General features: G+C 43.2%; 1 protein-coding gene across 2 annotated transcripts in view; it reads left to right on the forward strand.

Annotated features, from left to right (window-relative positions):
* Positions 1-5637, forward strand: part of UXS1 (UDP-glucuronate decarboxylase 1) — a 63553-nt gene extending 57916 nt beyond the window's left edge. For both annotated transcript variants that reach the window (XM_055702198.1, XM_014284674.3), the window contains 3 exons: positions 169-226; positions 2669-2772; positions 4818-5637. In XM_055702198.1, the coding sequence (XP_055558173.1) occupies positions 169-226; positions 2669-2772; positions 4818-4949 (294 nt within the window). In that variant the 3' untranslated portion in view covers positions 4950-5637. The remainder of the gene's footprint in view (positions 1-168; positions 227-2668; positions 2773-4817) is intronic.
* The last annotated feature ends 6507 nt before the right edge of the window (positions 5638-12144 follow it).

The raw sequence follows: 12144 nt of genomic DNA on the forward strand, positions 1-12144 counted from the left end.
TATGGAGTTTGTCAAAGTTACCCTTTTTTCGTCAAAGTAGGAATAAAGCATAGTGATTACCTTTTTCAGACTCTAACATGAACTTGTTAAGAGTTGTCTCACATCAGAAAGCTAGCATGTCTTAAGGTGTTTAATTGTTATTGTAATGAATATTCCTTCTACTTCTAGGGAAACCCAGAAGAGCACACTATCCTAGAATTTGCTCAGTTAATCAAGAAACTTGTTGGTGAGTATGATAACTAATTCTTAGTAAAGCTTATGAAGTACTTACTGTTGTTAGGTAATTATTACTTGATAAGTGTGTGTAATATATGGATCATTAATTAGTCTTTGGATTTCTTAATAACTTTATCACAGGCATTTAACTGTATCCTAATCATATAATTACATATTATTAAAATAATCCAAATCCTCTCAATTGTATATAAAATATTGCATGAACAGTAGAATGAATACAGTGGTTTTGTGTATCTGTGCAATCTGTACACATTATTTTGTATAATGTTTATGCAGTTTTTAGCTTTGTTTTGACAAAAGGACAATACATAAATCTGAAACACCTGAATGAGAATGTTTTGCATAGCATCTTAGCTGAAATATGGATACTGCGGCAAGGTGGTTCTTCGCAGTTACGTAGGCTGTTCGCCTTCAACTACCATCAAAAATCTCATGCTGTCATGACAGTCTTTCTCAACTTCTCACCAATCTAGCAGTGACTCTTGCAAGGGCTGTCAGCACCTCCCTTGTGTGCGGCTGGGAAGAAAACACCGTGGCTTTCTCTTCATTCTTGCTCTGATACCTGTAGCAAATCGGAGCTCTCAAGAATAGAAGTGAATGGCTGTGTTTAGTCTTCTAATGTGGCTTCCTAATGAGATAAAAATACTGATGCCATTAGCCAAGGGGTTTTAGTCCGTAGATTCCAGAAGCGCTTCTGAGGGATCTGAAAAAGACAAATTCAAACTTACAGTACAGCTGATGCATGCAATGTTTCTGATAGAGGACTGTCCCCTCTGGAAAGCATCTGTGAATCCACAGATCAGGGAAGGAAATAAAAAATCACAGCACCAAACGCATCAAGCACATAGAATAATTGTTACCTTCCCTCGTCTGTTTGTTCACAAATAATTTGATCTGTTTCAGTCCTTCCAGAGAGGCGGTTTAGTTCTGCATCCATAAAATCCGACAGCAACATGGCATATAAACTATTTGATAGATTTGGTTAGAAAAATTGTCCTTATTCTGTGTACTGTCATGAGGAAAGGCAAGTATTATGTTTTCTATTTAAATCAGACTGGAGAGTATGGGCAAAGAGGAGATAAAGTCCCTTTAAGATGCAAAAGGGCTAACAGAGTCATAGAATGGTTGGAAGGGACCTCTAGAGGTCACTTGGTCCAACCTTTCTGCTCAAGCAGGGCCACCTACAGCCAGCAGTGGCCCAGGACCATGTCCAGACTGCTTTTGAGTATCTCCAAGTCTGAAGACTCCGCAGCCTCCCTGTACGAGTGCTGAGCGACACTCACAGTAAAATAGCATTCCCTGATGTTCAGGGGAAACCTCCTGTGTTTCAGTTTGTGACCATTGCCTCTGGTCCTGTCACTGAGCACTGCTGAAAAGACCCTGGCTCCCTCTTCTTTACTTCCTGCATCAGGTGTTTATACACATGGATAAAATCTCCCTGAGCCTTGTCTTCTCAGGGCTGAAGTCCCTGGTCTCTCAGCCTCTCCTCACAGAAGAGATGCTCCAGTCTCTTCATCATCTCTGTGGCCTTTTGTCACTCTCTCCAGTATGTCCGTGTCTCTTCTACTGGGGAGTCCAGACCTGGACCCAGACCTCCAGGTGTGGCTTCACCAGTGTGAGTAGAGGGGCAGGATCACCTCCCTCAACCCGCTGGCAGCACTCCTACTAATGCAGCCCAGGGTACCATTTGCTGCTTTTGTGGCAAGAGCACATTGCTGGCTCATATTCAACTTGGTGTCCACCAGGGACCCCCAGGTCCTTTCCTACCAGGCTCCTTTCCAGCTGGTTGGCCCCCAGCCTGTACTGGTGCCTGGGGTTGTTCCTCCCCAGGTGCCAGACTTGGCAGTTCTTATTGAACTTCGTGAGGTTCCTGTCAGCCGTTTTCTCTAGCCTTCTTTCTTAAGGTCCCTCTGGATGGCAGCACAGCCCTCTGCTGTATCAGCAACTCGGTATTGACCCCTGAGGTACACCACTAGTTACTGGCCTCCAACTAGACTTTTTGCCACTGATCACTACCCTCTGGGCCCGTGGACCCGGTTTCAATCCACCTCACTGCTCATCCAGCCCTCAGTAAGGATGTCATTGGAGATAGTGTCAAAAGCCTCACTGAAGTAAAGGCAGATGATCCACTGCTCTGCCCTTGGCTACTGAAGCAGTCATTTCATCGTAGAAGGTTATTAGACTGGTTAAGCATAACTTCCTTATCGTGCATTCATGCTGAAATCTTGTGAAATGCTTTGTGAATCTGTGTTGCTGTGGGACAGCTGGTTCACCTAGCTGTTGCATGCGGTGCAGCTGTATCTGTGAAGGCATTTCAGTGGTAGGATTATGAAGCAGAAAGCTGCAGAGACCTGATGCTCCAATAGGTAAGAAAGATCTAAATGTAAAACAGTGAGTTGAGGATGGTAATGCTCTCTCTGTTCTTGAATAGGCAGTGGGAGTGAAATCCAGTTTCTCTCCGAAGCCCAGGATGACCCTCAGAAACGAAAACCTGACATCAGAAAAGCCAAATTATTGCTTGGCTGGGAACCTGTGGTATGTACAGCCGTATTACTGCTGTTCCTGTGTGCAAAAACATGGGGAGGCAAAGGAGGATCAGGGAGGACTACATGGTAACGACACATTTCAGTTATCAGAATATCTGCTTAACACAGTCTCCAGGACAGTTGTTTAAAAGGCACTCTCTCGTATGTTGGCCTAGCTCACGATCCAGAAACAGCTGGGTAAGATTGTATGGCCTGTGCCATGTGGAAGAGCAGATGAGCATTTGTAATAGACTTAAGTACAAAAACCCATTGTTAGGATAGACATTCTAACTTTTTCACATGTGTATCACGAAATGTCTGCCTTTCTGTAAGCCAGATGAATCCTTTGAAGTACATGGTACGTAGTTACGGGAGCTAATGAGTTTGCTGTTGCAGCAATCCTCATTCCTGTTTGCTGTGGAGGGAAAAAGTGGCTTTTATTTAATTCAAGAATTTTTAGAAATTTGGACTAAAATTTTTAAGATTATCTGTAACATCATTGTAACCAAAATACTTGTTTGGATGAATAGGGACAAATATGAGCACTAGAAAAACGTTCTGGGTTATAGAGTTTGTTTAAAGGGAAATATGTGAAAGCCAGGCAAAACAGAAGCTAGCTAGAGAGGCATGATACATTTTTGTTTTCTTTTAATTTTGGTAGACTAAATTAAACCAGAATAAGGAGCCCTTATTGTGGACTATAGGTATACGTAGAGATGTTCAGGGCTTGTTCTGTGCGTTGATAAGCTTGAAACGTGCTCAGGCTTAGTCTAACATCTCACCACCCACAGTAACGTCTGTTGACCTCTAAAGATTAGTTACCAGTCACCTGAGGTGATGCCAAGGTTGTGGTTGTTCTGCACAGCTAATATTAAAGAAATGCAAAATGCCCATGCTTGCTGGTTTTTTCCTGCCTCACCTTTTTCGGTGAAGTTAACGGTGTGTGACCAGGCATAGCTGATGGTAAGAGCTGGTTTGTTTGGGGAGGGTAAGGTCTACTTAATCACTAGAAAGGGTGTGACTTTTTTTAGCCAGCTCCCCATTCTACAAACCACTGGGCTAGCTAGGCTTTTTTAGATGTGCAGCGAAAAATCTTTCCAGGAAACATGCAAACCTGTCTAGTAAATGGAAGCTTATTGGTGTCAAAAGGTAGCTCCAGACCTTTCTGAAAGGATTCACAGAGGCACCAGGTATTAATAGACTGTGCCTGCAAGCACAAGGCCAATAGCAAGTGTTACAATCACAAAAGGTTTGTAGCAGTTAACTTTTGTGTACTTCTGACCTTTTGAGTTTGGCACAGTCCTTAACAAAGCTTACTCTGAAGTAGAAGTACATTGTTGGTACATCAAGGCAAGTCGGTTTTATGCTGCTGTTTTATCCTCCTGTATTGATGATGGTATCAGCAAGCATGTCAGACCATACGGCTCCTGAGGAAAGTGGGTGATATTTCTGTTGTTCCTGTCTACAAATCATAGCGTTTAAAGACAGGCATAGAATATGAAGAATTACAATTATTTGTGTCTAATTTAAGAATGTCAAAGGAGATACTGGGTGATAATTTGTATCCTTTTTTCCACATATCAGTGGAGCACTGAAGAAATAAAACCTAAAAAAACAAACCCAAAACAAACAAAAACCCCACCGACCCATCACCTTTGTGTGGTATATACCATTCTGTGAGATGAGGATCTTTAATCAGTAAAAACAGAAGGGTCGTAGATTTCTGTGTGCCTGTCTCTTTCAATGAATTATGAACTGAAAGCAGAATTACCTAAGTCTGTTTTGACACTAAACAGACCAATCGTAACCGTCTGATGAGATTTAAATTTGTAGGGTCTTTTGACTTAACTATGTCAGAAAATATATCTGATGTTTAAGAGCTAACATTGCATTAGCAGTGCAGAGATGTAACCAGTATGTGGTGCTGTTAATACTTACATTGGCTAAGAATGAGTCTTCCTAGCAGTCTTTCGATAGCTGTGTTAAAGATACTGTTGTGAAAAGAGCTGATGTGAACTTGGAGTGATACGATTCTTTCCTCACTTTTGGGAACAGGTCCCATTGGAAGAAGGTTTGAATAAAGCAATTCATTACTTCCGTAAGGAACTTGAGTATCAGGCGAATAATCAGTATATTCCCAAACCAAAACCTGCAAGGATGAAAAAAGGAAGAACAAGACATAACTGAAGACTTGGAAATTCCCTCCTTGACATTTGACAGATGTAATTTTTTTTTTCTTCTTGGTTTTTTTTTTGAGAGAGAGACTTTTAAACAGGTATCATGAAGAACAAACTGGAATTTCATTCTGAAGCTTGCTTTAAAGAAGTGGATGTGCCTAAAAATAACAAATATTCTCCCTCCCCTGCAAATCTTGCCTTGCACTTTTTAAATCTGTCTTTTTATGTAAAATAGAGTAGAAGCATCTTTTAGTATCGAGTTTTATATCTTGCTGTGAGATCATTTTGTTGAGACTGTCCTTGACAGTTTTATTTACTGGTTTCTTTGTGAAGCTGAAGATAAACACAAACGGGATGGAAAATGCCAATTTATTTATAAAATGGGTACTATAAAATATGAGATGTTCTACTATGCATAAGAAAAAAGCTAGTGGTATTGTCAGGTGAGAGACACTGATATCTAAGTATAGAGCAGTTTAAAAGAATTCTGTATGAGAGCTTTATGTATTCTTTAAAGGAGAGATTTTTGCAAAGGTTTAGTTTTAGTTGTACACTTGAATTTGAGATATTTTCATTGATTACCATGGATAAGGATATTTTGAATCACTACTGTGTTGTGCGTACTCTGGGAATAAAGTTAATGTATTATTGGTTACAGTGGTTGAATATGCTATTTTAATAAAATATTGAAACTTCAATTTACTAGTTTCAGGGTTTCACTGTGGGCATTTCTCGGGCATTACACATCTGTGCATTTATTGTATATTTATTAGAAAGTAACTGTCTCTACATAATCGGCTCAAAGTTAATAACTTCTGTCTTTTGTTGCTTGTCTCTTTATAGATATACACAAAGGGCTGCAGGATGTCTGATGAAATATATGGGACAAAAACATGATTTGTTCCAATTCAGGTAGTTGATAGTGATGCAGGGGTATAAGATTTTCTTTAAAACATAGAGTCTTTAACTTCAGCCTCCCTAACCGAGGAACTGTTTCTGTTTTAAGCAGTTACTGAATTGCCAGTAAATGCTTTCAACTTTGATGACGATGCCTGTCATCTTCACTGGGAAAAAAAATAATAAAAAAACCCCAACAATTCCCTTTATTTTTAATAATTCCCCTTTACTTGTAATACCTGAGACTGGATACCTAGGAGAGGACATTGGCAAAGAGTTTTTAAAAGGTATTTTGGCCTAGTGCCACTCAAAATTGAAAATCCTAAATTTCATCAAGCAAAACGACTTGACTTTATCTCATTAAAGCTTGATGTTTTATTAGCTTTTGAGTATCTTTAGTTTGGTGGTCGAAGTGGGCATTACCTGTAGCGATGACTGGATGCCCAGACCCAGAGAAGGCTCTGGGAGCAGTGGGGTATTTAGCCCCCCTTGTCTGAGGATACCACCCACCTGAGCCTCCCAGTGCTTGCAAGGCTTGGAGTACCATCCAGTCTGCCTGGTCAAGTTCCCTTGGACTCCAGCAATGATGGATGGGGCTGCTGTGTTCATTTGTGTGCCCTGTCTGGGCTGGGTCTGCAGTGATCCTTTTAAGACAAAATGTTTTCTTCCCTGCTCACATGCACAGGTTTTCTTTCAGTGGAAATCTGCCATGAAACTAAGATCGGGAGCCAGGGAGCGTTTGGCTGTCTGGACTCGGAGGTAGAATTTAGGTATTGCACATTGCCTCCATACTTTCACAGCTGAGCAGCTTGAGGTCTGCTTTTTGTTTGAAGCTTTGTTCTAAGTAGTTGATCTAGGGGGTTTATTCTGTATTAAATTTCCTGAAAAGTACACCATGGTGTGCATGCATGCTCCAAATGTGCCTGTAACTTGTCATTACCGATACACTCACAAAGCACAGCCTCTCCCTATACTCAAACCCACAGCTGGATGTATGTGAAAATAGTGCCCGCTTCTTCAATACTTCTGTGGCAAGAACTGTTAATCAGTTCCCACCATGGTAGTTTTAACCCTTAAGCTCTAGATTATATTTGAGGGAAGTTGTTCTTTCTCTGTATATGTTACTCCTCATGTAAATTGTGCCATTGGGTGCTAAAGCGTCTATGAAGAGCTGATACACAAAGGTGCAACCTTAGTCCGGCATTTAGAGCAGCCATTGGGAATAAATGGGGTGGGGGTGTGTGGGGGTGGGGGTGTGTGTGTGTGTGAGATACCAGCTGTTATTTCCAGGGCTGTTTTTCATTCAGTGAGATGTCTTCAGTGCAAAATACATAAACTGTACTGGAACAAGTGTGCTTCTGGAGACTAGCACAAAATGTGCATTTTAAAAAAATAAATAAATCCTTCAGAGTCTGAAGGTTTGGATACTACAGATAGGAATTTAAAAGCTTTTTAGGTTACTTCACAGCCTGACTTCCTTCATAAAAGGAGAAAATTAGGGAGAGGGCAAATGGCTGGTACCAATACAACCCATCTGTGAGTATGTGGCACGCCTCCCACTGGGCCTGAGCGACAGACTGTATTGATTTGCTACTTTCCTTGTACTGTTTCTAGCTTTTGTTTCAGAGGTTCCTGGTTGAGTTCCCATATTCTTTCTAAATAGTCTCTTCCAGAGACAGCAGCTGAGACAGCTGTTGCCCTTTGTGTTTGAAGCCAGTGACGGGCCTTCTAGCTGATTCAAAAAGCATAAATTGTGGGTGTTAAAACAGAGTCTGCTGGTGCTTAAGACTGAAAGTCTGATGTAATTTCAAGTTTCGTCTGATCCGAACTGAGTCTTCGAGAAGGCAGATGAGGGTTTGCATGGTGGTGCTTTCTGCTCCCATCTGGGGTTACACATCTTTGTAGAAAAAGAGGCATCAAGTTTGCAAGGAACCACAGGTAAGAAGCAGCCTCTCCAGAAGAGCCGCTTTTGATGGCGGGCAGTGGGATGCAGCATTGAAAGCTTGGAAACGTAGGGCTTGGAGGTAGCCAAGATGTGTTCTTATTTCCATGCTTGAACACAATGTATTGTAATATTTTTTTTCCCAGGAAATTTGAGAATTGGGATTTTCTGCTGTCACCTGGTCAGGCCAGCAAAATATAACCTGACCAGACTTCAGGTGCATGTTTAGCCACAGTGTCCTGCACGAACGGGCACCTGAGCTCCTGTTAGATGCTAGTCCTCCTCTCTCAGCAGGGATTATGCAGTGTGGCAGAGGTCTGTGGTGAGCTGGCCAGCTTGGTGCCTGTGAGTGACATCAGCCTTCTAGAAGGAGAGGTGTGCAAGGCATCCACTGCTGTGGATTCCTTGAACCTCAGAAGAGAGACCACTCTTGCTGCTGGAAGTTACCACGGCATAAGACCCACAGTTGGATTTATATTTTTTTTTAAAAAAATGATGTAATTTGGCTTTATTTCTATATGCAGACTGCTCAGAAGCATTGTAAACTGCATTGCAGGTCTACAGACAAGCTACAGTGGGGCCTGCAGACCTAATTTTAAGTAGTTCCATGACTGTATAGTCTAGAGAAGCCTCATGTCTATCTTTAGGTTAGATTATTTGCTGTGTGGCAAAATCATGATCTGACAGTCTTCCTGTGTCTAGGGTGTTTGCAGCTTCTCCTAACCTATATACTGGTGGATTTAGTAGCCAGTGAACTCACCACGCCCTGGGCATTTATGAACGTCTCTTAGTGATCTGTTTTTTCAATTAATTTTACAAATGTAATAGATGTGAAAAAAGCATTCACTTTTGTCAGATAGGGCTGGAATTGAGTTTCAAAGTTGAGAGAAAGTGGCAAGGGAGGAGGGGGAACAGGCAAACGCAACTGCATGAATTCTTTGGCCTTAGAGAACAGGCTACAGGGAGTAAAACAGGTCTTTGATTAGTGTGATGGATTGGGCTCGTCCCCAGCCTTAACAGTATTGAGTTTAACACTACTTGAGGCCAAGAAGTCCTTGAGGTTTGTTAGAAGCTGATCAGACGACCTGTCCCCAGGAAGGAGATGCTTTGTTAATAACAAGGGAAGTGTGTACTCAACATTCCTAGTCCTAACATCCGTACATCCCCTCCCTGAAATCAGTGGGAATGTAGCCACCACAAATCCGTAGTTGCCCTGTTGCGAACATTTCTCTGTGCTTGGATCACAAGTGGCAGGAGAAGGGAATGCCTTACTTGGGGCTCTGACTCCTTAGGAGTACCAGGAGCAGCAGCAACAGCTCTGGAGAAAAGCAGGGCTCCTTTTGTATGGCAGGAGGTTCCTGAATATGATTCCATATCAACAGGAAGGTTCTGCTGCAATAACAGTTTGTATTTCTTGGTGGGGTAGTGGGGAGAGACTCTGGTTCTCTTATTTCTTTTCCCAGTCACTTCTGTCACTTGCCTATTCCATAATAGCAAACAAAAACCGACGTTTTGTCCACCTGGTTTTGTTGCCATTTACAGCCCAGAACAAGCCACAGTCGGTTCATTCATATCCCTAGTTTCTGATACGCTCTTCAGCAAGGAGAGGGATCCTCTGAATGCCTTGGTCCATGTGATGGCTGAAGCAGCTGGATTGTCCAAAACATGAAGCCACAAGGAACTGTGAGGTTGTCGTCAGCTGGCAACTGAGCACCACACAGCCACTCAGTCTTCCCACGGTGGGATGGGGAGGGAATCGGAAGGGTAAAAGAGAAAAGCTCATGTGTTGAGATAAAAGATAGTTTAATAGGTAAAGCAAAAGCCATGCACACGTGCAAAGCAAAATGAGGAATTCACTCACCAGTTCCCATGGGCAGGCAGGGGTTCAGCCATCCCCGGGAAAGCCGGGCTCAATCGCACGTAACTGTGACTTGGGAAGACAAAATGCTGTTAACTCCCAGCGTCCCCACTGAGCGTGATGCCATATGGTACGGGATACCCCTTGGGTCAGTTGGGGCCAGCTGTCCGGGCTGTGTCCCCTCCCACCTCCAGCCCCCGGCCTGCTCGCTGATGGGATGGGGTGAGGAGCAGAAGAGTCCTTGATGCTGTGTAAGCGCTGCTCAGCAATAATAAAAGCATCTCTGCATTGTCAACACTGTTTTCAGAAGAAATCCAGAACACAGCCCCATACCAGCTACTATGAAGAAAATTAACTTTATCCCAGCCAAAACCAGCACAGCTACCAAAGCCAAGCACAGCAACCTGGGCTCTGTGCACTCCGCTGCCGAGAAAGCTGTTTTGAGCAAGGAAACCTACATCTTCCACCTGGGATAGAGGTACCCAGTCCCCAATGTCTTTGCTTTGCAAATAGGAACTTAAAAAAAAAAAAAAAGGAAAGAAAATATATATTTAAGGTTGCTGATGAAGACACTGCATTTGGAGAGGAGGATCTGTGTCTAGACTTCGGGGAGTAAATGAGAGCGACTGTGGGGGCATGGCAGTAGTACTTCCATGCTTTGATAGAGGGGTGACCTGGCAGGTGTTGCCAGCAAAGGAGGCAGGGCTGCATTATTCCGACAGACTGGCTGGCCTGGCTGACACCTGCAAACTGCGGGATGTGGCAGCATCGGGTCTTGAAACGTGAAGCACTGGTCCGTGGCCAAGCTATTGCTGTTCTGTGGGGAGCCACGATGAACAATGGCCACTCTTCTGTCCTGGGAGGTTACGTGGTGCCAGTGGCTGGGGATGATGATGAAGTGCTCTGTGCTGTCTGCACAGCAGAACGGAAAGGCTAGGAGGGGGCACACAGCTTTCGTCTGTGTTTTGGGACAGAAGTAGTCAAAGGATATTAACTTTGTTAATGTAGCTAATTTTGAAGCACTCCATGCAAATCTGATGCACTTACTTTTTTTTTTTTTTTAATAGTCTTTCTCCTTTTGCCCAAACCTGTGACAGCTTGTACTCGCTTTGTAGCTTATTGCATGTGCTTTAGCATCATTGCAACTGCTGCACTCCAAGGCAATTGCATCTCTCTGCAAGGAGGGTGCTCTCCTCAGAGCTATTGCCTTGTGGGTTGGCCTCAGTCAGCATCTCACAGCCAGTTGCTCCCCCTGCCCCAACGAGACAAGGGAGAGAATAAGAAAAGCAGAAGTGAGCTAACTTGAGGGCTGAGATAAGAGTTTAACAAGTGAAGGAAAGAAGGAAAAGAAACCAAGTGATGTAAAGGCCACTCACCATCTCCCCTGAGCAGGACTGATGCCCAGCCAGTCTCTGAGCAGTGATGGCAAAACCCCCACCCTCTTGTTCCTCTTCCCAGCTTTTAGCATTGAGCAAGTCATTATATGGTATAGAATTGGTCAGTTTTGATCAACTGTCCTACCTGTGTCCCCTCCCAACCTGTCACCCACCGCTAGCCTACCTGCTGGGGCACAGCATGGGAAACAGGCAGCCTTGATGCTGTGCAGCCACTGCTCAACAGCTGCGGAAACATTGGTATGCTATCAACAGTGGTTCAATCACAAATCTAAAACTTGGCATTATACGTATTGTTATGAAGAACTCTGTCCCAGACCCCAGTATGTGGTGTGAGACTTCAGCATGCAACACAGCGTAATGGAAAAGATGATTATTCCCACCCACCCCCCGACCCCCCCTGCTTAGAGAATCCAGAAGAGAAAGATCATAAACTTGGTTGTGAGCCTGCAAGGCACAGAAAGCTGCTGGACTGAGTCAGTCTGCAGGCATGGACACAGCTTACAAAGGCCTGGGGAGGGATGTTATTTATATACAAGACTTTTTTTATTCCTCCTTATTCAGCAGGTCTGAATTCCCACTTGTAAATTCTGGGAAATGATGGAGATTATCAGCATGGTTCAAATGTTGCCAAATTTGGTGCATTTTTTTTGATAGGGGATGAAATGGAAGTATTCTTCTAGGAATAGGTGTTTTCTAACTGTGCAAAAGAGTATGTGCTTGACTCAATATGATTATTCCGTATTTGGAACAAAGGGTCTTCTACCGAGGAAACACACCAGTTCAAACTGATTAAACTGGCAAGGATTCTGCTGAGAGCAAGTCGTCCAAAACCCAGGGGAAAGCTGAGGTTTTGGAGCATGTTAGGCTAGGCATGTATCTGTGCGAGGAGAAGTGACTAACGTGTTTGTTCAACTTGGCTCCCTCGGCAAAGAGCTGTCTCCCTGGAAGTGTTCCTGCAGGGAACTGGATAGTGCTGGGCTGACTCTCCTAGACACCAGTCCATCACGTAGTGGGGGCTTTAAAGGAAAGATTAGGAAATAACACTGAGTTAAGAAAGAAGTGAAGTGTAAAGAATGGTGTTACCGTGATCCATGCTTTGGAAATTTCTTGT

The sequence above is a fragment of the Falco cherrug genome, chromosome 2 (assembly GCF_023634085.1).
Source record: "Falco cherrug isolate bFalChe1 chromosome 2, bFalChe1.pri, whole genome shotgun sequence".
Lineage (NCBI taxonomy): Eukaryota > Metazoa > Chordata > Aves > Falconiformes > Falconidae > Falco > Falco cherrug.